The following is a 27,652-nucleotide window of genomic DNA, read 5'->3' as shown; positions in this document are numbered from 1 at the left end:
GGAACTAAAATATTAATGTTGCTTAACTAATTCAACATGTTGAAAGTTAGAAAATTATTATGTGATTTGGTGACTGGAACACTTTTAAGAATCTTTGGAAAAGCTTAGGTATGTGAATCTGTGTTTTCAATTGTCAATTTTATAAAAATCTAAATGAGTAAATATTTCTGATGAAAATTTAGTGTTTGAACTGGAGTGTACTGTAGATATGAAATACACAGTAGATTCTGAATAAATATTAAAAATTAAAATATGTTGATAATTTTATATGGTTTACAAGGTACAGTGATCACATTTTGAATATATTAGACTAATAAACTTTATTATAATTTTCATGTTCTTTTTATTTTAATGCAGCTACTGGACAATTTAACATTATATATGTGGCTTCTGGGCTTCCCAGATAGCTCTGTGGTAAAGAATCTGCCTGCCAAGATCTCAGCCGACACAGGTTTGATCCTTGGGTCAGGAAGATCCCTTAGAGGAGGAAATGGCAATCCACTCCAGTATTCATGTTTGGAAAATTCCATGGACAAAGGAGCCTGGTGGGCTACAGTCCATGGGGTCGCAAGAGTCAGACACGACTAAGCAACTTAACAACATGTGGCTTCTATGCTATTTTTTCAGGTAGTAATGGTCTAGATGTTCTGAAAGTATCTTAATGTAACCACTTACTTATTAAGATGGGCCCTGTAGTTTGAGTATACAAAAGAGCCACCTAAAAAATAGTGTTTAATGTTAACGTTTTATTCATTTACCTAACATTTTATACTTATTCCTTTGAAAGAAATATTATATGAGAGCTAGAAGTAGACAAGTACAGTGTCTACCAGACTGACTTCCATTTCTATAGGAAGCATTTCAAATCACAGGGGTGGATCCTCAGGATCCACAATTACAAACAGTGGCCTTGCCCAGCAGCCACAGCTGACTGGACAATAACGGCATCCTGAGACAAAGGGGTCCATCGGAAAGTCCCTCCCCCTAAAAGGTAGTAGTGATAAGAACTGGTAACTAGTCTCTGAGCAGGGTCAAACTGTACTATGTGAGTGTGGGAGCTCTGGGGCAGCTATTAAGCCGTCAGGTGACTGAAAACACACACAAAAAAATTCTGCACAGGTGAAACAGAATGAGGCAGAGAGGCAGAGAAGGGGAAAGGAAAACCTGAATCCCTTCATGAGGCCTGGCTGCATCCCTCCCCTTGACTTGAAATGCTATTCTTCAGTATCCTTATAGTAATGGGACTTTTTTTTTTTTTTTTTTGGTGAAGCTTGAGTTCATTACTGTTAGCAAGAACCAAAGGAATCTAAACAAATAAGGGAGGCTCCCTCAAGATTTGTAAATCAGACATTTTTTGGGCCAGCAGTTAAATGTTTACTGGTAAGTATCTTTTGAGTAGCTACTACCTGCTCAAATGGTAAGGAAATACAACAGGGTAAAAGGGTTGATCCCTAATCTTTAGATAAATATAGTAAAAAGAGAAAATATAAAAATAATTGTGAGGACATAGAACAATTATTGCATGTACACTATATCTTGGGTTTTTCACATCTTAATCACTTCTCATAACAATACTATGAGACAGATCCATAACACATACAAGTTTAAATAGCTGTGTAAGCAATATATGATTAACTACCCCAAATGATGGACTTCCCTGGTGGCTCAGACAGTAAAGCGTCTGCCTGCAATGTGGGAGACCTGGGTTCAATCCCTGGGTCAGGAAGATCTCCTGGAGAAGGAAATGGCAACCCACTCCAGTATTCTTGCCTGGAAAATCCCATGGATGGAGGAGCCTGGTAGGCTACAGTTCATGGGGTCACAAAGAGTCAGACACAACTGAGCGACATCACTCACTCACTCACCCCAAATGATTAGTTTCGAGACAAATTCTATAGAAATTCAGAGATAATAAAGTAACAGATAAGGCCCACAGAATAGATACCACATCAGTATTGCTCATCACCCTGTCCCACACAAGCACCCAGCAGAAGCATAGATTAGGGGTGGTGTCAGTTTTTACTGGCCACTGATGCAGGGAAGAGAGCGTGCTCTGGGACAGTAGGAAATGGTCTTATGAGAAATAGGGATCTTAAGCTGACCTTGGAGGAGATGACCACTAAGATGCACTCAGTCCCAGGATACTGCATAATTCTGTGGATAGAATTTGGATGAGTGGGTGGGAGAGGAAAGAATATTCCTAGCAAAGAGAAGCTAAACCATGCAGTCTTGGAATTGAGAATAGAAAAGAATGGCAACCCACTCCAGTATTCTTACCTGGAGAATTCCACGGACAGAGGAGCCTGGCGGGCTAATAGGGTTACAAACAGTCGGACAAGACGGAGTGACTAACACTTTCACTTCAAGGTGATTCTAGGAGGGTGGGACTCACCTGACTGGGAGACGAGTTTGTGTTGCAAAATAATGGGCATTAAGATGAGGTGATTGGTGTGGGGCAAGAAGGTTATTATGGAAGCTTATGAACATCAGACTCAGGAATCTGGCTTTCAGCCTTCAATCACTGAGAACAATGAGAAAGTTCTTGATTAAGGAAATGACTCAGTTAAAAGTAGCAGCATAACAGAAGGCTCATGGAAATCATGATTCGTCAAAATAGCATGATATTACTCTTAGACCTAAACCTTTTTACGAAAATGCGTACATATCTAAAAGAAGATGAGTAAAACACTGAGGTGCAAAAACTGTGTGATGAGTTACAGTCATTCACCGCATCATCATAATCTTATGGATTCTATTCAGTTGGTACCTCAGGGAAATTACAAGTGATTACATGTGATCCTTCCTTCCATCTTCACTTTCAGCACATAAGTGCCTATCATACATTGAGTACAAAAGAAGCAGGGCAAATGCTAACAGAGTTTTGCCAAGAGGACACACTGGTTATAGCAAACACCCTCTTCCAATAATACAAGAGATGACTCTACACGTGGACATCACCAGATGATCGATGGATTATGTTCTTTGCAGCTGAAGGTGGAGCAGCTCCTTACAGTCAGCAAAAATAAGGCCTAGAGCTGACTATGGATCAGATCATGAGCTCCTTATTGTAAAATATAGACTTAAATTGAAGAAAGTAGGGAAAACCACTAGGTCATTCAGAAATGATCTAAACCAATCCCTTATCATTTACAGAGGAAGTGACAGATTCATAGGATTAGATCTGATAGACAGAGTGCCTGAAGAACTATGGATGGAGGTTCCTAACAAGGTACAGGAGATGGTGACCAAAACCATCCCCAAGAAAAAGAAATGCAAGAAGGCAAAATGACCGTCTAAGGAAGCCTTACAAATAGCTGAGAAAAGAAGTGAAAGGCAAAGGAGAAAGGGAGACATGCCCAACTGAATGCAGAATTCCAGAGAATAGTGAGGAGACACAAGAAAGCCTTCTTACGTTGAACAACACAAAGAAATAGAGGAAAACAACAGAACGGGAAAAACTAGAAATCTCTTCAAGAAAGTTGGAGATATCAAGGGAATATTTCATGCAAAAATGGGCAAAATAAAGGACAGAAAATGTAAGGACCTAAAAGAAGCAGAGAGATTAAGAAGAGGTGACAAGAATACACAGAAGAATTGTACAAAAAAGATCTTAATGAACCAGATAACTATGATGGTGTGGTCACTCACCTAGAGCCAGACATCCTGGAGTGCAAAGTCAAGTGGGCCTTACGAAGCATTACTATGAACAAAGCCAGTGGAGGTGATGGAATTGTAGCTGAGCTATTTCAAATCCTAAAAGATGATGCTGCAAATTTGGAAAATTCAGCAGTGGCCACAGGGCTGAAAAAGGTCAATTTTCATTCTAATACCAAAGAAGGGCAATGCCAAAGAATGTTCAAACTACGATACAATTGTGCTCATTTCATATGCTAGCAAGATTATGCTTAAAATCCTTCAAGCTAAGCTTCAGCAGTATATGAACTAAGAACTTCCAGGTGTACAATCTGGATTTAGAAAAGGTACAGGGGCCAGATACTAAATTGCCAACATCTGCTTGGAACATAGAAAAAGCAAGGGAATTCCAAAAAAACATCTGATTCATTGACTGCGCTAAAGCCTTTGACTCTGTGGATCACAAAAAAAAACGTGGAAAATTCTTCAAGAGATGGGAATACCAGACCACCTTACCTGTCTCCTGAGAAACCTGAATGCAGGTCAAGAAGCAAGAGTTAGAACCAGACATGGAACAACAGACTGGTTCAAAATTGGGAAAGAAGTATGTCAACACTGTGTAATGTCACCCTGCTTATTTAACTTATATGCAGATGTGAAATGCAGGCCAGGATGACTCAAAAGCTGGAATCCAGATTGCCAGGAGAAATATCAACAACCTCAGATATGCAGTCTAATGGTGGAAAGCTAAGAGGAACTAAAGAGCCTCTGATGAAGGTGAAAGAGGAGAGTGAAAATACTGACTTAAAACTCAACATTCAAAAAACTAAGATCATGGTATCTGGTTCCATCAGTTCAGTTCAGTTCAGTCGCTCAGTCGTGTCTGACTCTTTGCGACCCCATGAATCGCAGCATGCCAGGCCTCCCTATCCATCACCAACTCCCGGAGTTCACTCAGACTCACATCCATCGAGTCAGTGATGCCATCCAGCCATCTCATTCTCTGTCATCCCCTTCTCCTCCTGCCCCCAATGCCTCCCAGCATCAGGGTCTTTTCCAATAAGTCAACTCTTCGCATCAGGTAGCCAAAGTATTGGAGTTTCAGCTTTAGCATCAGTCCTTCGAATGAACACCCAGGAACTGATCTCCTTCAGAATGGACTGGTTGGATCTCCTTGCAGTCCAAGGGACTCTCAAGAGTCTTCTCCAACACCACAGTTTTTTCAAAAGCATCAATTCTTCAGTGCTCAGCTTTCTTCACAGTCCAACTCTCACATCCATACATGACCACTGGAAAAACCATAGCCTTGACTAGACGGACCTTTGTTGGCAAAGTAATGTCTCTGCTTTTCAATATGCTATCTAGTTTGGTCATAACTTTCCTTCCAAGGAGTAAGCGTCTTTTAATTTTAAGGCTGCAGTCACCATCTGCAGAGATTTTGGAGCCCCCCAAAAATAAAGTCTGACACTGTTTCCACTGTTTCCCCATCTATTTGCCATGAAGTGATGGGACCAGATGCCATGATCTTCATTTTCTGAATGTTGAGCTTTAAGCTAACTTTTTCACTCTCCTCTTTCACTTTCATCAAGAGGCTTTTTAGTTCCTCTTCACTTTCTGCCATAAGGGTGGTGGCATCTGCATATCTGAGGTTATCGACATTTCTCCTGGCAATCTTGATTCCAGCTTGTGCTTCTTCCAGCCCAGTGTTTCTCATGATGTACTCTGCATATGAGTTAAATAAGCAGGGGGACAATATACAGCTTTGACATACTCCTTTTCCTATTTGGAACCAGTCCGTTGTTCCATGTCCAGTTCTAACCGTTGCTTCCTGACCTGCATACAGGTTTCTCAAGAGGTAGGTCAGGTGGTCTGGTATTCCCATCTCTTGAAGAATTTCCCACAGTTTATTGTGATCCACACAGTCAAAGGCTTTGGCATAGTCAATAAAGCAGAAATAGATATTTTTCTGGAACTCTATTGCTTTTTCCATGATCCAGTGGATGTTGGCAATTTGATCTCTGGTTCCTCTGCCTTTTCTAAAACCAGCTTGAACATCTGAAGTTCACGGTTCACATATTGCTGAAGCCTGGCTTGAAGAATTTTGAGCATTACTTTACTAGCATGTGAGATGAGTGCAACTGTGCAGTAGTTCGAGCATTCTTTGGCATTGCCTTTCTTTGGGATTGGAATGAAAACTGACCTTTTCCAGTCCTGTGGCCACTGCTGAGTTTTCCAAATGTGCTAGCATATTGAGTGCAGCACTTTCACAGCATCATCTTCCAGGATTTGAAATAGCTCAACTGGAATGCCATCACCTCCACTAGCTTTGTTCCTAGTGATGCTTTCTAAGGCCCACTTGACTTCACATTCCAGGATGTCTGGCTCTAGGTCAGTGATCACACCATCATGATTATCTGGGTCATGAAGCTCTTTTTTGTGCAGTTCTTCTGTGTATTCTTGCCACCTCTTCTTAATATCTTCTGCTTCTGTGAGGTCCGTACCATTTCTGTCCTTTATTGAGCCCATCTTTGCATGAAATATTCCCTTGGTATCTCTAATTTTCTGGTCCCATCACTTCATGGCAAATAGATGGGGAAAAACTGGAAACAGTGGCAGATTTTGTTTTCTTGGGTGCCCAAATCACTGCAGATGGTGACTGCAGCCACAAAATTAAAAGGCGCTTGCTCCTTGGAAGAAAAGTTATGACAAACCTAGACTGCATATGAAAAAGCAGAGATATCACTTTGCAAACAAAGTTCTGTAGAGTCAAAGCTATGGTTTTTCCAGTGGTCATGTAAGGATGTGAGAGTTGAACCATAAACAAGGCTGAGCACTGAAGAACTGATGCTTTCAAACTGTGGTACTGGAGAAGATTCTTGAGAGTCCCATGGGTAGCAAGGAGATCAAACCAGTCAACGCTAAAGGAAATCAACCCTGAATATTCATTGAAAAGAGTGATGCTGAAGCTCCAATACTTTGGCCACGTGATGTTAAAAGCCCAGTCATTAGAAAAGACCCTGATGCTGGGAAGGATTGAGGGCAGGAGAAGGGGACGACAGAGGATTAGATGGTTGGATAGCATCACTGACTCAAAGGATATGAGTGTGAGCAAACTCCAGGAGATAGTGATGGACAGGGAAGCCTGGAGTGCTGAATTTCATGCAGTTGCAGAGTCAGACATGATTGAGCAACTGAACAATAGTCATACATTGGACAGTAAGGATGGACAAGCAAAATTACAGAACTCCTGCCCTCAGGAAGTTTATAGGTAAATAGATTACAACTAAATAATTGCACAAATAAACAAAAGCACTACCATTCTAGGAGTACTATTAAAAGTTTCTAATATGAGGGTATGGCTTCCTCAAGGAAAGTAAAGGCTTCCTTCCTTAAAGAAGTGAAATTGAAAATGAACTTGTCAGACAAACAACAAATGCTAGAGAGGGTGCAGAGCAAAGGAAATTCTCCTATGCTGTTGGTGGGAATGTAAATTGGTGCAGCCTCTGTAGAAAAAAGTATGGCAGTTCCTCAGAAAACTAAAACTTGAGCTACCATATGATCTTTAGCAATCCCACTCCTGGGCATATACCTGGGCAAAACTACAGTTCAAAAAGATATACGCACCCCTATATTCATAGCAGCAGTATTTACAATAGCCAAAACAGGGAAACAACCTAAATCTCCATCAACTAAGCAGCTAAGTCGCTTCAGTCGTGTCCGACTCTGTGCGACCCCATAGACGGCAGCCCACCAGGCTCCCCCGTCCCTGGGATTCTCCAGGCAAGAACACTGGAGTGGGTTGCCATTTCCTTCTCAATGCATGAAAGTGAAAAGTGAAAGTGAAGTCGCTCAGTCGTGTCCGACTCTTAGCGACCCCATGGACTGCAGCCTACCAGGCTCCTCCGTCCATGGGATTTTCCAGGCAAGAGTACTGGAGTGGGGTGCCATTGCCTTCTCCGATCTCCATCAACAGAGGAATGGATAAAGAAGATGTGGTACATAAATACAACAGAAAACTACTAAGTCTTAAAAAAGAACAAAATAATGCCGTTTGCAGCTACCTGGATAAAACTTCACACCAAGTGAAGTAAGTCAGAAAGAGAAAAGCAAATATCATGACATCACTTCCATGTGGAATCTAAAATATGGCACAAATGAACCTATCCACGAAACAGAAACACTCACAGGCATAGTGATCAGACTTGTGGTTGCCAGGAAATGGGGAAGGAATGTGGGGTCGGTAGATGCCAATTATTACATTTAGAATGGATAAACAACAAGGTCCTATTGTATACCACAGAGAACTATAGCCAATATTCTCGATTAGCCATAATGGAAAAAATATTAAAGAATGTATGTATATGTAAAACTGAGTCATTTTGCTGTATAGCAGAGATTGACACAACATTTATAAATCAACTACTGTTGTTCAGTCACTAAGTCATGTTCTACCCTTTGTGACCCCGTGGACTGCAGCACACCAGGCTTCCCTGTCCTCTATCTCCTGGGAACAATCAACTATACTTCAATTGAAACATTTTCTTTTAAAAAAGAAAAATCATAGAAGAAAAAAAAAAAAAGAAAATGAAAGAGGAGTTATCCCAAGAAAAGGATTGACCAGCACACTAGGTTCAGAGAAAGACTTGCAGGAAAGGAACAGGGGCAGCAAGGGACATGTGAGGCTGCAGGACTGAAGAAGAATTTGGAAAGGTGCCAGATCACCAGAGTCTTGGAGGCCATGTTTAAGGAGCTTCTTTTCCTAAGAGCAACCATTCAAAGTATATGAAGAAGAGGGATAAAATGACCAGGTGTATTTGTTTTGAAGAACCACTGTCTTTTAAAGAAGAGTTGAAATATCAAGTAATAAATCCTTGACTGGTGAGGGAGATGTGAGAAGACCCAGAGGGGGCAGACCAGCAAAAAAAGGTACAAATAGTTGAGAAAGTGAAATCGTCCAGAAGGGAGGAAGGGTGCTGCAAAGGGGAGATGGCTGGGATCCATGTTTTTAGGATAACATTATGTATTGCCAATGACTTCTTTGTTTAACCTTGACTTTAAAAAAAAATAAAAACTGACATGACAGTAAAGACTGGTTCATGTAAAAATCAATCTACAAGAGGAACTTTGATGAAGGAACGTACATGGTCTTCAAGTATCTTCCCAAAGATCCCAGCTTAGTTGTTAATGAGTAAATACACAGAAATAGTGGAACACCTGAACCAGGGGATTAAAACAAGCAGCACTATGGGGAGAAGATGGACACTGTGCCTCTGGGTGTGATAACTAGAGGACACATCATTCCTTAATGTAGCATCACACCTTGGGATGCGTATTCTGACAAGATGGTTGGAAGGCATCACTGACTCATGGATTTGAGCAAGCTCCAGGAGACGGTGAAAAACAGGGAGGCCTGGTGTGCTGCAGTCCATGGAGTTGCAAAGAGTCAGACAGGACTGAGTGACTAAACAAAAACAACAGGCTGAAATCAAAGTGACCACAGATTACATGGTGTTTCTTCTAGAGGCTCTACAGAAGAATCTCCTTCTCTGTGTCTTTTCTAGGTTTCAGGGATCTCCCACATTCCTTGGCTTGTGGCCCCTTCATCTTCAAAGCCAGGGGTGTAACACCTTCTCTCTGGTTCCTAAACTCCCTCTCATAAGGATTTATGTGATTAGATTGGGTCCACCTGGATATTCCCAGGATACCCTCCCCATCCTCAGATCCTTAATTAATTCTGCAAAGACTCTTTGCCATGGAAGGTAATATAGTCACAGCATGAGACATCTTTGGGGGACCATTATTCTGCCGATCATAGATAGTATCAAAATGCAAATCATGATGCTAGATTAGATCTTGTACCAGAAGAAAAACATGCCAGAAAAATTTGGTAACATTGAAATACAGCCAACAGATTGAAGTATTCAGTTACTGCTAAATTTATTCAAGTGGACAACTGTGGTTATGTAAGAGAAAATACTTAGGAAACACACACTTAAGTATTTAGGGGTAAACAGTCATTTTGTATACAACTTACTCAAGGGGTTTAGATATAAGCATACAGAAAGCAAGAATTTATAAAGCAAATGAAGCAAAATGTTAAAAACAATTGAATCTGTATTAAAAGGTATATGGGTGTATATTCTTATAATCTGTAAATTCGAAGTATTTTCAACTAAAAAGTTAGATAAAAAGTGGTAAGTATGTAATTTAACTAAAAGTGAATTAACTTTATTATGCCAATACCACAAGCAATTCATAGTTTATATCATTTTAGAGAGGCCAGAATGACTGCAGATTCAGCAACTCAATTTCTGTTCTTTCTACAACATGACTAGTAAGTGAAAAGGATCAGAAACATTTAGGATTTTTAGGCTAAGAATTTAAAGGAAATCCTAAGTTTGACAATATTATAGTTTCAAAGAGTTTAAACTAAAATTGGTAATTATCGTTAGATTTAAATACCAACCAGTGGATCATACCCGGCTATTTGTGAGAGACAATCTGCTGGGTAATTTTCTAAAAAGGCACTTAGAAAAGTAACCTCCCCTTTTCAGGAGTATCTGGTTGATTTTTAAAACCAAACCAAAAAAAAAAAAAAAAAAAGTATTCTATTCTAGAGCTTTCTTCTGCCCAGGGCCTCCAGCAGAATTTTATTGGTTTGGCCCCAGAGACTATTTCTGGTACCCGTTCTGGCTCCCACTCCACCCTGTATTGTTTAAAGACAAAAGATAAGGCAAATAAGCCTGAGCCTCTCCACTGGGAAACTCCTCTGGTCTTGGAAGAAACTAACATTTTTAAATGAAGGTAAAACAAAGCATATGACCCCCTGTTTCTACCCAAAGGCTATGTTCGGGTTTGTTTTTCTTGCCAACTGTGGTAGCCAAGAACAGAGTTCCTCCAATTGTGCCAGGATGGTATGCCAAGACCAAATAATAGAGGATTTTTCTCAATTACAGAAACAAGGGGGAAAAAATAGGTGGTAATGAATCATTTTATTTTTATAAGTTAGCTCTTGTTAGCACCAGCCAATACGGAAATCTATGATTCGGCACAATCTATGATTATACCAGCACAAAAGAATCTATTTTGCTATTTTTAGTTTAACACAATTGTTTTTCAAAGAGTTGCATGATTTCTTTAAATGAATTTGGCAGTCCCAGCTTAAGTGCTTCTCTAGTCAGAACAGGGTATGTCTTTATTACGTAGATGCTTCACTGAGAACTCTTTACCTTGCTATTAATAGATACCCACATGAAGGGTTAAAAGTCAGATGGCCTAGGATTTCTTTTTAAGACTATCACTTTCTAATTGTTTAACCTTGGTCAAAATGCTTCTGGTTTATAAAGCTCAAGGTGTCATTTGTATAATAAGAATCACAGTAGCCATCCTGCTTTCCTATTTTTCTAATCATCCAAGAAGATAAAAATGTGAAGTCATTTTGCAAGTAGAAAAGCATTATGAAAAGGCCAGCTACACCGAACCCCATAATTACTATTTTTTGAACATAAGGTTAATTGATGTATGTTTGTTTGTTTCTTAAAGTGTCTCATAAAGTGCTCGCTCCATAGTTTTCCCTAAACAAGTACTTGCTGAATGAGCAGATGATTAGATCAATTAAGGTTCAGGCTGCTATAAAATTTACATTACTATGTCAAAGAACTTCCCTTGTTCAATAGGACAGAGATTGACCTAGACTTGCTAGGTCAACAAAGAGGTACCTGGTTCAACAAGAAGGTACATGTTCTAAGGAATTCTACGGAATTTAGTAGATAGTAAAGATTTTAGCATGGACTAATGAAAAGAAATATGTCTTTAAAGAGAATGCTCTTGCAATGACAACCTTACAAAGTTTGGAAGACTTTTTAAACACAAGCACTTAGTGATGTGCTTATTTAACTTATACCCAGAGCACATCATGTGAAATGCCAGGCTGGATGAGTTACAAGCTGGAATCAAGACTGCCAAGAGAAATATCAACAACCTCAGATATGTGGATGATATCAATCTAATGGGAGAAAGCGAAGAGGAACTAAAGAGCCTCTTGATGAGGGTGAAAGAGGAGAGTAAAAAAGCTGGCTTAAAATTCAATATTAAAAAAAAAAAAAAAAAAACACTAAGATAATGGCATCAGCCCCATCACTTCACGGCAAATAGAAAGGAAAGAGGTGGAAGCAGTGACAGGTTTCCTCTTCTTGGGCTCTAAAAGCACTGTGGATGGTGTCTGCAGTCACAAAATTAGAAAATGATTGCTTCTTAGCAGGAAAGCCATGACAAACCTAGACGATGTGTTAAAAGGCAAAGACCTCACTTTGCTGACAAAGGTCCATATAGTGAAGTCTAGGGCTTCCTGGTAGCTCAGCTGGTAAAGAATCCACCTGCAATGCAGGAGACCCTGGTTTGATTCCTGGGTTAGGAAGATCTCCTGGAGAAGGGGAATAGCTACCCACTCCAGTATTCTGGCCTGGTGAATTCCATGGACAGAGGAGCCTGGCAGGCTACAGTCCATGGAATTGCAAAGAGTCAGACAAACCATGTGATTTTCACTTTCACATGGTCTTTCCAGTAGTCACATACAGATTTGAGAGCTGGACAATGAAGAAGGCAGAGTGCTGAAGAATTGATGCTTTTGGCTGTGGTGCTGTAGAAGACTCTTTAGAGTCCCTTGGACTGCAAGGAGATCAAACCAGTCAATCTGAAAAGAAATCAACCCTGAATATTCTTTGGAAGGACTGATGCTGAAGTTCCAATACTTTGGCCACTTGGTGCTAGAGCTGACTCATCAGAAAAGACCCTGCTGCTGGGAAAGATTGAAGGCAGAAGGAGAAGAGGGTGACAGAGGATGAGATGGTTGGATGGCATCACCAATTCAATGGTAAACTTGGGCAAACTCTGGGAGGTGGTGAGGGACAGGGAACCCTGGCAAGCTACAGTCCACGGACTTGCAAAGAACTGGACATGATTTGGCAACCGAACAACAACAATTTGCTGCTAAGTCGCTTCAGTCGTGTCTGACTCTGTGCGACCCCATAGACGGCAGCCCACCAGGCGCCCCCGTCCCTGGGATTCTCCAGGCAAGAACACTGGAGTGGATTGCCATAGTGACATGCTTATTAACACACTTGAACTGGTAATAATTTTGATGGATGTGTCCACAGAAAGGACTCAAAGTCAACTTGCAAGAAGTCAATGTAATAAGTATTTTTGGTGTTATAAAAAGATGTCAATTTGCAGAGCAGAGAGTAACCCAAGTGGCTTTAAATTAATTCAAAGGAGCACAATACAGTAGTTAAAGTGAATCAACATGGAACATATTATGTGTCAAAGCATTTTGCAAAATATGAGCAAGTTGTAAAGTCATATATGCATTATAATGGTATCAACATAAAATATGCAAAACATGGAATCATATATATATGGATGTAGAGTTTGCTATCAAAGTATAAGAAAGAGTAGGGCTACTGTGGGCTGTTACACTCAACACAACTCCGAGGGGATGGTACCCTCATGTCAAGCCCTGAAAACATGCATTGGAATGAGAAACTCCAGCTCAGAATACTTATTCCTAAGAGATAAGCCCTCCCTAAGAGAAAACTAGTACCTAAGGGTATAGGAGAGAGGCATATATGGGGCTTTAACTATATTTATCATGATTCACTATTAAAAAGTACATTTGAAACCTATTTCCAGGGCAAGAATAGAGATGCAGAGGTAGAGATTGGACTTGCAGACATGACGGGAAAGAGAGGGATGGGGGAAAGGGTAGAATGAATTGGGAGATTAGGATTGACAGATATGCACCACCATATGTAAAACACATAGCTAGTGGGAGCCTGCTATCTATATATAAAAGCACAAGAAGCTCAGCTTGGTGCTCTGTGATGACCTAGATGGGTGGGGTGGAGGTGGGTGGGAGAGAAGTCCAAAGAGAGAAAGGATATATGCATACACATGGCTGATTCACTTCATTGTACAGCAGAAACAACACTGTAAAGCAATTATACTCCAATTAATACAGCTGAAGCAAATATTGCAAAATGGTAACATCTGACAAGTTATGTGACAGGTCCACAGGCATTACATTAGTCCCTATACATGAAATATTTCTTCATGTCTTAATACTAACACTACATAATTAGAACATCAATGAAGATTTTTGGTTACAGTCATAAAAGCATACGTACAATCATAGCTACCTTTTTATTGTAAATTTTGAAGAATCAATCACACTGCAAATAAATTCAGAGATAAAACATTTTGTGTTCTCAAATTAAATAGGAGACTTATATAGGACCTTTTTCAGGTATGAAAGTAATTTACATAATTTTACACTTGAGCCTTTGTAGGAAGGCTGAAAGAAAAACAGAAGTCAGTGGCTAGCTATAAAGAAGGTGATCTTATGTGCTTTGGGAGTATAGGGGTAAGATACATGCTGAAATGTTCACCCCAAACCAAAATTTAGCAGTTGCCTGAGGAAAAAATATAAATATACAAGTCAAATTCCAAAGATACCTTCTTCAAATTCTGACAGTTAGCAAACTCTTAAATGGCAGATAACTTCCTATCTCAATATGAATGACCCCGTTTCTTTTGTCAGCTACCACAATGAAACCCAGAAATGTACAGTTTACATACCAAAACGTCCATCCCGGGGACATATTTGAGGGTTATCATATAGTCTTTGGGAAGATTTGCCACCTACAGAGACCAAAAGAAAAAAAAAATCTGTAAGAAAATCCATACACATCAGTAAATCATATTGTTTTTAGGGGTTTAGAGAAAAACACCTGCAAACCCAGGATGCTTTTAAATTACCTCTGATTTTCAACATTTACATACATAGTGATTTTTCATTCTTGATTTCCCTTTGCAATCAAAAGCACTCTCCAGAAATGAAATAATAATACAAATCTTTTTTCACTCCAAATTCAGTTATGGGTGGCTAACTATAATTTACTGAGTTTGGAAACATGATTTGAATTTCAGCTTCCATCTGTGGTCTTGGAATTTCCCTTCAGGACTATTTTCCTATTTATTCCTCCGAAGGATCAGTAACACAGTGTATTTTTCTCGTTAAGTGCTTCTCCAAGTGATGCGTCAACGGCACCAGGGAACCTGTTAGAAATGCAAAGTCTCAGGCCACACCAGACCTACTGAATCTTACTAAACAAGTCCTCCAGGTGATTCTGATGTGTGCTCAAGTTAGAGAACTATTGTTCTACGTTAATCCTAGAAAAAAAAGTGTTAAGTTTCAAAAGAACAATGATACTTACAAGTTGCACATGCTTTATCAGTTAATTAATTTAGAAAGATTCAGTTTTGTGATATAATGTAACCTACTTGCCTGGGACTAAACGTATGAGATGCCTCAAATGTTTAACTAGCTTCCTTTAAAGACTTTCAGAAAATATCTAACCCATTTCCATCATTCATTGTGGCATAAGTTGAACAAGCACCTGATTTAGAACCAGGAAATTTAGAACAAATCTCAACTCTACTTTGGTTTCTCTCATCTGTAAAGTGGAGATAAAAGTATCCATGTCCTATATACACTACCACATATAAAATAGCTAGCTAGTGGGAAACTTCTGTATAACAGGGAGCTCAGTTTGGTGCTCTGTGGTGACCTATCACAGTGGAGATGGGGGTGAGACTTGGCGGGCGGAATATATGCATACATATGGCTGATTCACATGGTTGTAAGGCAGAAACCAGCACAACATTATAAAGCAGTTGTCCTCCAATTAAAAAAAAAAGTACCCGTGTCTAAGAGTCAGTTTAAGAATTTAGATGAGTGTGCCAAACATCATAAACAATCAATCCATATTCTTTACTGAGAGCTATACTGGAAACTGACTTCCAAGGCACAAGTTCTAGTAAGTCACAGAGTTTTAAGTTCACTTGTCTCCTTTTCTACATATCACCAGCTCTGACATCTCACTCTTCTAGAACAGTTAAAATTTCCTTCTGTAGAATATGGCCCATTTATTTTATGTACAAATTGACTTAGCCCACTGGGTCTTAAAACAATAGACAATGTAAAAATGCGGTTTTGCTCTATTATATCTTCAGTGGGTCTCCCTGCTCCGGCAGACTCATTTTCCCCTTTACCCTGTTTCTTAAATCATCACTATTCTCCATCGTGAGCTAGTACCTGGTGCATATTTTCAGGCTAGTTCATCTCTGACAAGACTCCCAGAACACAACCCTTATGCTTCTTCTTGGCTTTGCCAATAGCTTCTAGAATTTGAGAACAATTTGCTGAGAAAAGAATCTAGGTAAAGGCATATGCAGTCAGAGGGGAGCCAAGGGAGGAAGGGATCCCATCATGCGTGCTACCATCCAACGTCCAATGGAACCACCTCCCTCTCATCTCAGCCTCCAGCCTAACACTTACCAAATACTTACCATGTTCTAGCACTGTGCTCATTATGGGCTTATGTTGTGTGATCGCATCCAACCCTCAGAATCACTTTCACGTAGGATTGCTAAATTAATGAATGAAGAACTTAAGACTCCAAGAGGTCAAGTAACTTGACTGAGGTCACACGACTACTACCTGTCAAGTCTGGACTAGAACTCAGGTCTCTGACAGAGGGGCCTCCATTACCTCTCAGCTCAACTTACACATGGTCACCCATTTAGTCTCTGCACACTTGTCCCAGATATTTCCCACTTGTGAGGCTCACCAACATCCCTCCTCGTGCCACACGCAAGAGAACAGTCAAGTCTGCACTGCTTACTGAGAACACATCTGCACTGCCACAGAAGGTGGCCTTCTTTAAGTTCAGGGTGACTTTTCACAGTAACGTTCTTTCTCTTGGTCAAACTTCCCATCATGCTTCCAGGATTTCTTCTGTCTGTGGATCTTCACCCCCATATTTGAAAAGCAGACGGACCTCATCATTTTATGTAAGCCCTGGTGGAAAACAGAGCTAACAGCTTCACAGGTATAAAAGCTGGAATCAGAATGAGCGCACCATTCTGTTTTGTTACGAACCAACAGGTAAGTGAAAGCCATTCCAGATGGAGAAATGGCACAAAATGGCAGGTGTTCTGAACACAGGCGCTTGACAATCTAGCCCCCTTCCTTATGCACAATTAACATTATCGGAAAATAAACACAGAACTGACCAAATTAGTATTCAGAAAACTTATGATCTGAGTATGTACCAAGAGAACAGAGAAAATGTAAAGATCCGCTGGCCAATTCTGTTTTGTTAGTAATTGACATGTAAAAAATTGGTGCAAAAAAATCAAACAAATCTTACCACACTGGGTTGGGGGGGGGCAGTATATCATAATAATTTCTGCCTTAAACTGATTTACTGATATTTAGTTTCTAAGGGAGCTGAAAAGGAATACTATTTTTGAAAAATGCTTTAAAATTTTAAAAGGTTTTGGACACAGTCTCTGCCACAACCAAGATACATATTATTGGGCCTATTTTACCGAACGATACATGGAGGCTCAGAGGGGTTAACTGGCATCTCAGGGTCACAGACATGAGTACACAGTGCGAGTGAGCACACAAATCCCGGCTCTGAGTGCTGGTCTCAGCAGTTATCTGTGGATCAGTCTGCGCGTTATTACTTTCTTGGATTGCACTGGTTCATTTCCAATCACATTTGGAAGAGAATTAAGGAAGTCAAGTTGTATATTTTTTATGGCCACTTCATGAATTATTATATTACTTTCTAAGCATTCACAGTATGTTGAATAGCATCCAAAAGGCACAGATAACCTCGTGATAAATTCAGTTTCTCTTATGCATGGTGAGCACTGCAGAAATCTGAGAGAGTAGAGGGAGCCTTTGGCCTGGAACTAGGAAGATAAGCTGTTCCTTCGAGGCAGTTACTTTGACAAAGGACTCCCAACACAGGTCCTGGGGACACACTGCTCAGGCTGGATCCAGGTCCTGCCACGTGCTAATTCAGAGATCTTGGGCAAGTTACCAAATCTTCTTTAGCCTCAATTTCCACATAGGTAAAATGGGAATCACAGAACTGAGCTGGTATTAAGACTATACAAGGATAATGTAACTTATTTAAAATACTTAGTTATTTAGTGTTGTGTGTAAACGAGTACTTATTAATTGCAAGGGAGAGGGACATCTGCAAAGACAGAGACATGGTAGACCAGGGGCAGATCATTCAGGCTCTAGCCAGCCCACATCAGTGAGGGACCTGAATGTTGGGCCACGGAGGCCAGGTGGGAAGCAGTAAGGTTCAGTGGAACCAGTTCCACCACTAGATCCCTACAGGTCACTGTTGTCTTAGGCACATCACTTCCTCCCTGTGGAACCTATACCCCTCATCTGTAAGATGAAGAAGTTGAAGGAGAAAATTACTAAGAATTCAGTCGGATTTACCTTCCTCGTGTAAGCAGTGGTGCTACATTGAGTGTGTTTAAGCAGGAAGAAAACGTAACAGTCAATTTAGGAAGGTTAGTTTGGAAGTACTCTTGCCTGGAAAATCCCAGGGACGGAGGAGCCTGGTGGGCTGCCGTCTATGGCGTCGCACAGAGTCGGACACGACTGAAGCGACTTAGCAGCAGCAGCAGCACTTTGGAAGTATGTACTAAAGCAAAGAGAGAAGAGAGACCAGGGGCAGTTTAGAAGACCAGTGGGAGAGTACTGAACACACATTAAATATTTTTACAGAGATTAAAAGCTGAAAAAGCAGAGATGTGCTTTAGATTCCAAGGAAGCATCCTGCTGGTAAGGTTATATGGATTCATATCCAAGGCTACAGATTTTGTAAACCTAACTGTCCTGGTAAAATAAGTTCAGGGCAAAAATTAAAATGAAATAGAACCTAAATGATGGAAAATTTACCAAATCTCAAGTTATTCCAATGAAAGAAATGGTTTGGAGTGTAAGGATTTAAACACTGTACTAGATTAGAAAATGCATAAAACTTCTGAAACAAGTCACTTTGTGATATGATGGGCTTCCCTGGTGGCTCAGATGGTAAAGAATCTGCCTGGGATACGGGAGATCTGTGTTCAGTCCCTGGGTAGGGAAGATCCCCTGGAGAAGGGAATGGCAACACCCTCCAGCATTCTGGCTTGGAGACTCCCATGGACAGAGGAGCCTGGTGGGCTATAGTCCATGGGGTTGCAAGGGGTTGCACACAATTGAGAAACTAACACTTTCACTCAATTACTAGACAGGCCCACTTGCTATCTTTTCATTTTTTTGGATATCTTAAGGATTGATCATACTCAGTGACACTAGGGGGGAAATGCCTAAGAGAATAGCATGTGGAAATGCTAGAAACTCGGCCAAGAAAAAGTCTTTGCAAGCCAAACAGTCATTGGCTGCTTACCATGCCCTGCAGAAAAAGAAGTCAAAGTCAGAACATTTAACTCCCTCTCTAGATCACTGATCTAAAAGATTTGGATCTCAAGATCCAAACATCACTGAGGTCTCTCAGTCTTGTGAAATCAGTGGCTTTTTGGACATCCTTGGTGAGATACTCGTCTCAGTTGTTTCTGTCAAGATCTTGATAAGAATCAAAATGCAATGATAATAACTCATGATTCCCTTGACCCTACATAAAGCAGCGCACACATAGTTGACCTTTCTGAGGAAAGAGTCCAGTTCTCAAAGTCTCTGAGACACAGAGAAGTTTAAGAATCACTGCTGATTCTTAGAGCAAAAAAAGCCTTCTATGCATGTACTTAAAATATCCCAGTAATACCCCAGTTTACTCCATGCCACAGCTTAGTGTAACAATGGTTGTTCACTCTTCAGAAATAACACAGAACAAAGCTTTTGCCTTTTTATTTCCCCTTATAAGCCATTTCTTGTTAATACTGACTAAAAATCTAACCAGGTCAATCGCTTTTTTCTTTTTTAAATAATAACTCAATTAGTGATTTAGAAAAAATTAACATGACAACTCACAAGCCTTTCTGGGTCATCTTTTCTCAGTGAAGAATACCTAAATAAGTTTAGATGATCCTTGTCTCCTTCAAATAAAAGAGATTAAAAACATTTGGTCTCTACCATCTAACACAGGGAACTCTACTAAATGCTCTGTGGTGACCTAAATGAGAAGGAAATCTAAAAAAGAGGGGATATATGTATAACTGATTCACTCTGTATGCAGCAGAAACTAACTCAACATGTAAAGCAATGATACTGCAATAAAAATTAATTTTAAAATGTTGGTCTGCTTCATAAACATACCTTATGATGATGACTCCTGTTAAATAGTACTAATCTATAATTTCCTAATCATAAAATAAGATGACTTCTACCTAGCAAGTACAATTCAAGAGGATAGAATGATAGTTCTTAAATTGCAGTTGATACTGACATAAGTAAAGACATCATATATTATGAACCGGGTTCTTATGTTCCAGAGATGGGCAGTTATGGGTTCATACCTCTATTCATCTCCCAGCTTCCAAGTGAGAATCATCAGGTTACTAACCATCACTAGGCTTCAGCTGCCTAATCAATACAGTGGTGCATTAGTCAGGCTTCCCTTTGACCCAGACAGTAAAGAATACACAGGTGGACAAAATCATTACCTTCTAGGGTTGCAATGACTAAAACAGAGAATCCACAGACAGTGCTTTGCATGGTGCTTAGATGTTCACACAATAATATCTGCTGTAAAAACAGTCAAGGGGCAGGAGATACTGTACCTAAGTGGTTTATTTTACAAGGGAAGAACAACATTTTCTTTATGATAAGATTTACATGCTTGGCAACACAGCTAGTCAGTTTTTACAAATATTATTTCTAATATACTCTGTCCTTTAAATACTAAGTCCAAAATTTACTTTAAATAGAGAAAAAAAAACGTACTGACTACAGGAGTAGAAAGTAAAATGCTAAATATTGCAAATTAATAAAAAATCAACTTTAAAAACTATCCAGCTATCAAACCATTGTTCTTCAATGGTCAAACAAAACTATGGGGGACCTCTGCTTTTAAAGAGAAGATATACTTAGAAATGGGGAGACTCAGAGACTCCAATTGGAGAAGGAAATGGCAACCCACTCCAGTGTTCTTGCCTGGAGAATCCCAGGGATGGGGGAGCCTGGTGGGCTGCCGTCTATGGGGTCGCACAGCGTCGGACACGACTGACGCGACTTAGCAGCAGCAGAGACTCCAATCCTCCATTTTAATGCAGTGATAATTCTATCCAAACATTGTACTTGAAGAGAATAAAAATTCAGCACTATTCAAAACAGTCCACTCAAAGTGTGAAATTTGTTATCTAAGAATATTTTTATAATCTCCTATTATGTCAAACTATAAGAGGCATGTATTAATATAATCTGTTTAAAATAATTGCCTACTGAAAGACCAGGAAAGCCACAAATTTCTGACTTTACCCTACTGATCTATAGACTGACCTTGAAAAGACAGAGTGATTTCCACTTTTACAAGATGGGGGCTAGAACAGCAACCTGCCTTAAACATTTTAAGGAAGACAAACAATTACCCAACAGATAAAGATAAAAATGTTTTCAAAAAGCAGCAAAGTCACATTCAATTAAACTCCCCCAAACGAAGAAAAATGATCATAAATGAAGGAAACAGTAGAAAGAACAGAAGGAAAAACTAATTTGATCTATTTCAATGTTTGGATTCCTTTTTTATCAACACAATCATTAAGAGCTGCAGTTGAACCACCCAAAGATACAAGTTTTTAAAGTTTGATTCACTACCTTCCCAAACACCCTTTCTTTTTTTTTAAATTTTATTTTATTTTTAAACTTTACATAATTGTATTAGTTTTGCCAAATATCAAAATGAATCCACCACAGGTATACATGTGTTCCCCATCCCGAACCCTCCTCCGTCCTCCCTCCCCATACCATCCCTCTGGGTCGTCCCAGTGCACTAGCCCCAAGCATCCAGTATCGTGCATCGAACCTGGACTGGCAACTCGTTTCTTACATGATATTTTACATGTTTCAATGTCATTCTCCCAAATCTTCCCACCCTCTCCCTCTCCCACAGAGTCCATAAGACTGTTCTATACATCAGTGTCTCTTTTGCTGTCTCGTACACCGGGTTATTGTTACCATCTTTCTAAATTCCATATATATGCGTTAGTATACTGTATTTATGTTTTTTCTCCTGGCTTACTTCACTCTGTATAATAGGCTCCAGTTTCATCCACCTCATTAGAACTGATTCAAATGTATTCTTTTTAATGGCTGAGTAATACTCCATTGTGTATATGTACCAAAGCTTTCTTATCCATTCATCTGCTGATGGACATCTAGGTTGCTTCCATGTCCTGGCTATTATAAACAGTGCTGCGATGAACATTGGGGTACACGTGTCTCTTTCCCTTCTGGTTTCCTCAGTGTGTATGCCCAGCAGTGGGATTGCTGGATCATAAGGCAGTTCTATTTCCAGATTTTAAGGAATCTCCACACTGTTCTCCATAGTGGCTGTACTAGTTTCCATTCCCACCAACAGTGTAAGAGGGTTCCCTTTTCTCCACACCCTCTCCAGCATTTATTATTTGTAGACTTTTGGATTGCAGCCATTCTGACTGGTGTGAAATGGTACCTCGTAGTGGTTTTGATTTGCATTTCTCTGATAATGAGTGATGTTGAGCATCTTTTCATGTGTTTGTTAGCCATCTGTATGTCTTCTTTGGAGAAATGTCTATTTAGTTCTTTGGCCCATTTTTTGATTGGGTCGTTTATTTTTCTGGAGTTGAGCTGTAGGAGTTGCTTATATATTTTTGAGATTAGTTGTTTGTCAGTTGCTTCATTTGCTATTAGTTTCTCCCATTCTGAAGGCTGCCTTTTCACCTTGCTAATAGTTTCCTTTGATGTGCAGAAGCTTTTAAGGTTAATTAGGTCCCATTTGTTTATTTTTGCTTTTATTTCCAATATTCTGGGAGGTGGGTCATAGAGGATCCTGCTGTGATGTATGTCAGAGAGTGTTTTGCCTATGTTCTCCTCTAGGAGTTTTATAGTTTCTGGTCTTACATTTAGATCTTTAATCCATTTTGAGTTTATTTTTGTGTATGGCAAACACCCTTTCTTTAGGTAGGTCTGAGTCTGCCTTTTAACACAAGTCTTGCAACATTTTTTAGAAACAAAGCAAAAAGTTCTGTAAACAGATGAACTATTATGCTGAGTAAACATGCCAGAAGGATTTAAAATAGAAACCATGGGGACTACAGGTGTAGTACAAAACGTCCAAGAAGAAATTAAAAAGAAAATGACAGTAAAGTCACAAACCATGTGCTTCTGTGACACGGGAGTCACCCCAAGCAAACAAACTTAAGATTTGTGGGCAGAGTGCAAGTTGCCACCCACAGCAAAGGCAGAACTGGCAGCATTGGCAAAGGAATGATTTTAGTTGAATAAATTACAATGAGCAAAGGGTACAAAGGTATTTTCAACCCACTTTCTTTTTCTCAGATAAAATGTACATATGTTATGCCTGCAAAGGAAGTAAATCTAATCTGATATAACCTCCTTTAGTCAAGGCATAACTGGATTATTCCAACATGTACAATCTGAAGAGGCAGGACTATGGAATAAGAGAATCTCAGGGCTAAAATGGGCCTCCCGAGTTATCCAATTTGCTAGTTCTTATCTTTTGGGGGGAGGGTTACAGACTTCTCTGGGAAGCATGATAAGTTATACATGTTCTTACACACACACACACTAGGCTTCCCTCATAGCTCAGTTGGTAAATACTCTGCCTGCAATGTAGGAGACCCGGGTTCATTTCCTAGGCTGGGAAGATCCCCTGGAGAAGGAAATGACAACCCACTCCAGTACTCTTACCTGGAAAATCCCATGGACGGAGGAGCCTGGTGGGCTGCAGTCCATGGGGTCACTAAGAGTCGGACACGACTGAGTGACTTCACTTTCACTTTTCACTTTCATGCATTGGAGAAGGAAATGGCAACCCACTCCAGTGTTCTTGCCTGGAGAATCCCAGGGACAGGGGAGCCTGGTGGGCTGCCGTCTATGGGGTCCCACAGTCAGACACGACTGAAGCAACTTAGCAGCAGCAGCAGCAGAAACACATAAGGCACACAGCAAGCATAATTTGGAATTTCATTTGAAAGAGTTTGAAAGTTTATGAATTCTAGATTCAGAACTACTGATCATGTCCTAATTCCTCATTTTCAAAACCAAAAGTTGAATCCCAGAAAGGTTCAGAGATTTATTTGTCCAAAGTCACACAGCTGGGTAATAGCAGAGCTGGTATCAAACACCCCAGTAAGCCTGACCTACTTCAAGATGCTTTTTTGCTCCACTGTTCTCCAGAGAGAGACTGTGGTTATCTGTAGCCATAAAACTGAAAAGTCACTCATGTCCCGGTTTGAATTAGTGAAATCAATGAGTTTTAGGCTAAGGATGGGAACGCCACTTCTTTTCAAATATGGAAACAACCCCATAATTGTAAGTATAATTTATTACCTCAGTAGTCCTGACCTATGCAAATAACTATCACCTGGGACGCCAGTCCAACACATTAAGCTTCCTACATCTCATCTCCATGAGCTGCAATCCTATATTTCTGAGGCAGGGCCCTGATGGCTAAACTTTTCATAAGGACCCTCAGAGATTGTGACTGGATGGTTCTCAAGTAATATTCCACAAAACGGTGGTTTAGAGACGTGATTTGCAAACATTTTCCCAGAAGCTCAATTCTTTGTTCCACCCAAGTTTTATTCAGAAACCCAGAAACATAAATAAAAGCAGAGCTGCTGGGTAGTCTCTTGAAGCCAGTCTGAAAACCACTGTCCTAGAAGACAACACAGGTATGGGACCAGGAGCTGGAACTCACCACTCACGGATCTCAGTTTTCCTATTTATGAAATTCTGAATTCTCTAAATTCAGCTCCAGTATCCTGCTGCTGCTGCTGCTAAGTCACTTCAGTCGTGTCCGACTCTGTGCGACCCCATAGACGGCAGCCCACCAGGCTCCACCCACCCTGGGATTCTCCAGGCAAGAACACTGGAGTGGGTTGCCATTTCCTTCTCCAATGTGTGAAAGTGAAAAGTGAAAGTGAAGTTGCTCAGTCCTATCGGACTCTTAGAGACCCCATGGACTATGACCCCACAAACATCACTACCATCACACTACCATTCTGTCCTCAGTTGCTAAGTGTGGCCAACTCTTTGTGACCCTGGACTGTAGTTCACCAGGCTCCTCTGTCCATGGAATTATCCAGGCAAGAATACTGGAGTGGGTTGCCATTTCCTCCTCCAGGGAATCTTCCCAACCCAGGAATCAAATCCAGGTCTCTTGCATTGAGAGATTCTTTACCACTGAGCCACCAAGGGAGCCCTATACTACCATTACTAACATAATATTTAGCACGCACTTGCTATGTTCCTAGCACTGTTCTTTTATTTAATCTTTGAAATCACTCTATGAGGTTAAGTACAGTAGATCCTTGAACAACACGTGTTTGAATTTCGTGAGTCTACTCATACTCCTGTTTTTCAATAGTATTACACTACTACACAATCCACCCTTGTTGAATCCATGGATGCAAAAACCACAGCTAGGGAGGAACCTTATGTGCAGAGGGCCAACTATAGGCTGTGAGACGATTTTCCACTGCCAGAAGGTTGGCACTGCTAACCCCTGTTGTACTATTAATCTATTATAATGATGAGGAAACTGAGGCACAGAGAGATCATGTGACAATAACTGTGGTTATATATATACATATATATGTATGTATATATATATACACACACACACATTCTCTTATTCCATCTACACCATAAAATTGGGAAGAACTGAGCTTTAGAAAGATAGTTTCTTATCTAAGGTCAAAAAGCATGTCTGTCAGATGCTAAAATCCATTCTAACCAAAAAATTAGTACAAGTCGGATCCCATACTTTACCAGAAAATATTTTAAATAGCATCCATTTTCATGTGGTTATTGTGGTATTAGTGATCTGCTTTCATATATTCATAGAGATGGCTTAGCCCCAAACTAGATTATAAACACTCTGAGACCAGGGATTATTTTATATCTTTCAATTTCCTACTCTATGAAATACCGGCTGTGCATTAAGTAGGTCTTTATTCAATCAGAAGTGATCTTCTAAATCCTTTTTTGTTATTAACTTGACTTTTCCCCCAATAATCTGAAGTAAACACACTAATTTCATTTAGATCAACTCTTGAAATTAAAAAATTCCCCTATGAGTCAGTTGCTGGAAGGGAGAAAAAAGACTTTTTCCAGCTTAATGATTTTACATTTCCCCCTGGGGAAAGGAATTATATTAATATTTTACTGTTAATAAGTATCTCTTTCCAGGCATTTCTTTCCCAAAGTTTCTTGCATTTTTCAACTGATAGGTAACAGACTGAAAATAAGCAGATGGTTAAAGACAAGAACAGAAAATCTTGGAAGGTGCTTACAATACCTACTTATGCCACTTGAAAATATCAGTTTGACATTTCACAGGAAGTGGTGCTCATTAGGTAATATTCTTCAAATAGCAAAAAATACTGACAATAAGTAATTTTTCTTAAATGCCAACTTAATTTTGGACATGCTTAGCCTGTGGTCAGATACACCATCACCTTCCATCTGTGATTCCTTGCCCACATATTTGAAATTGGATGCCTAGGACTACTTCCAATCTCCCCTGCTCATTGTAGCTCCATGGTTCCACAAATAACCCCATAAGAGTTGTTAATTTCCCAGCTGTGACCTACTTTAAGTCTATTTTGGAGACTCATATTAATCTAACATATATGTAAACCCATACAACATAGAAAAAGCTATGGTTTTTCCGGTAGTCATTTATGTATGTGAGAGTTGGACCATAAAGAAAGCTGAGTGTCAAAGAATTGATGCTTTTGAACTGTGATGTTGGAGAGGACTCTTGAGAGTCTCTTGGACTGCAAGGCGATCAAACCAGTCAATCCTAAAGGAAATCAGTCCTGAATATTCATTGGAAGGACTGATGGTGAAACTGAAACTCAATACTTTGGCCACCTGATGCAAAGAACTGACTCCTTAGAAAAGACCCTGATGCTAATAAAGATTGAAGGCAGGAGGAGAAGGGAACAACAGAGGATGAGATATTTGGATGGTATCACCAACTCTATGGACATGAGTTTGAGCAAGCTCCAGGAGTTGGTGATGGACAGGGAAGCCTGGAGTACTGCAGTCCAGGGGGTTGCAAAGAGTCAGACATGACTGAGCAACTAAACTGAACTGATACAACGTAGATAAAACTGGTCATAATAAGAAATGAGGTTAAAGTAAGGTCACAATATTTTGGTCTCTAAACTTTGACAGCATAAACCATCTAAAGCAATGGTTCTTAAATCTCCTTTAAGGAATATCTTTAAAATGTAGATGCATAGAGCCCTTCCTCAGACCTGTTTAAACAGTGGGGCCCAGACACCTGTGACTTTCATGAACGCCACAGATAATTTTGTTGCTGCATAGTGATGCACATCCTTACTTCATTTATTGAACAAACATTTCACGAGAACAAACATTTCTTTGACCCATACCAAATTTTGAATATAAATGTTTTCTTCTTAGTATAGTTCCTTGGCTAACAAACTAACAAGCAATTTGAGGAAAAGCATCATGATCTATGTTTTGAAAAAAGTACTTCCCCCAGCCCATCCTTAAACCCAGCTGGGCATATAGGAGGCAAATGTTATAGTGCTTGGATCACCAGCCCCTCAAATAAAACATGTTGATACACCTTCAGATACTGCACCAGAGAATATTTTTAAGCCTGGACTTTGTAGGTATCCAAAGAAATCTGCATGGTGTGTGTGTGTGCATGTATGCGTATATTCTTAATTGTACATTGAGACTAAGCTAAGCAAGACTCAGATCGTAGCATTAAACTTCTGTTTTGAAGCTTGGTTATGAACCCAAAATAACAACATATACACCAGGAAATGCATATCAAAGTAGGAAAGATAAATATCTCAACAAATATACTTTCCTTTCTTTTTTACATACTACAACCCACATCACTCTGCTCTCAAAACAATATTCAAATAACTGAGTGCC

The 27,652-nt window shown here is 39.9% G+C and overlaps 1 protein-coding gene across 3 annotated transcripts in view; it reads right to left on the bottom strand.

Moving 5' to 3' along the window:
* Positions 1-27,652, bottom strand: part of KITLG (KIT ligand) — a 105,834-nt gene that overhangs the window by 35,549 nt on the left and 42,633 nt on the right. For all 3 annotated transcript variants that reach the window (XM_070370947.1, XM_070370946.1, XM_070370945.1), the window contains one exon: positions 14,266-14,328. In XM_070370947.1, the coding sequence (XP_070227048.1) occupies positions 14,266-14,328 (63 nt within the window). The remainder of the gene's footprint in view (positions 1-14,265; positions 14,329-27,652) is intronic.

This window comes from Bos mutus, chromosome 5 (assembly GCF_027580195.1).
Source record: "Bos mutus isolate GX-2022 chromosome 5, NWIPB_WYAK_1.1, whole genome shotgun sequence".
Taxonomy (NCBI): Eukaryota; Metazoa; Chordata; class Mammalia; order Artiodactyla; family Bovidae; genus Bos; species Bos mutus.
This window is presented reverse-complemented; position numbering and strand designations above follow the sequence as displayed.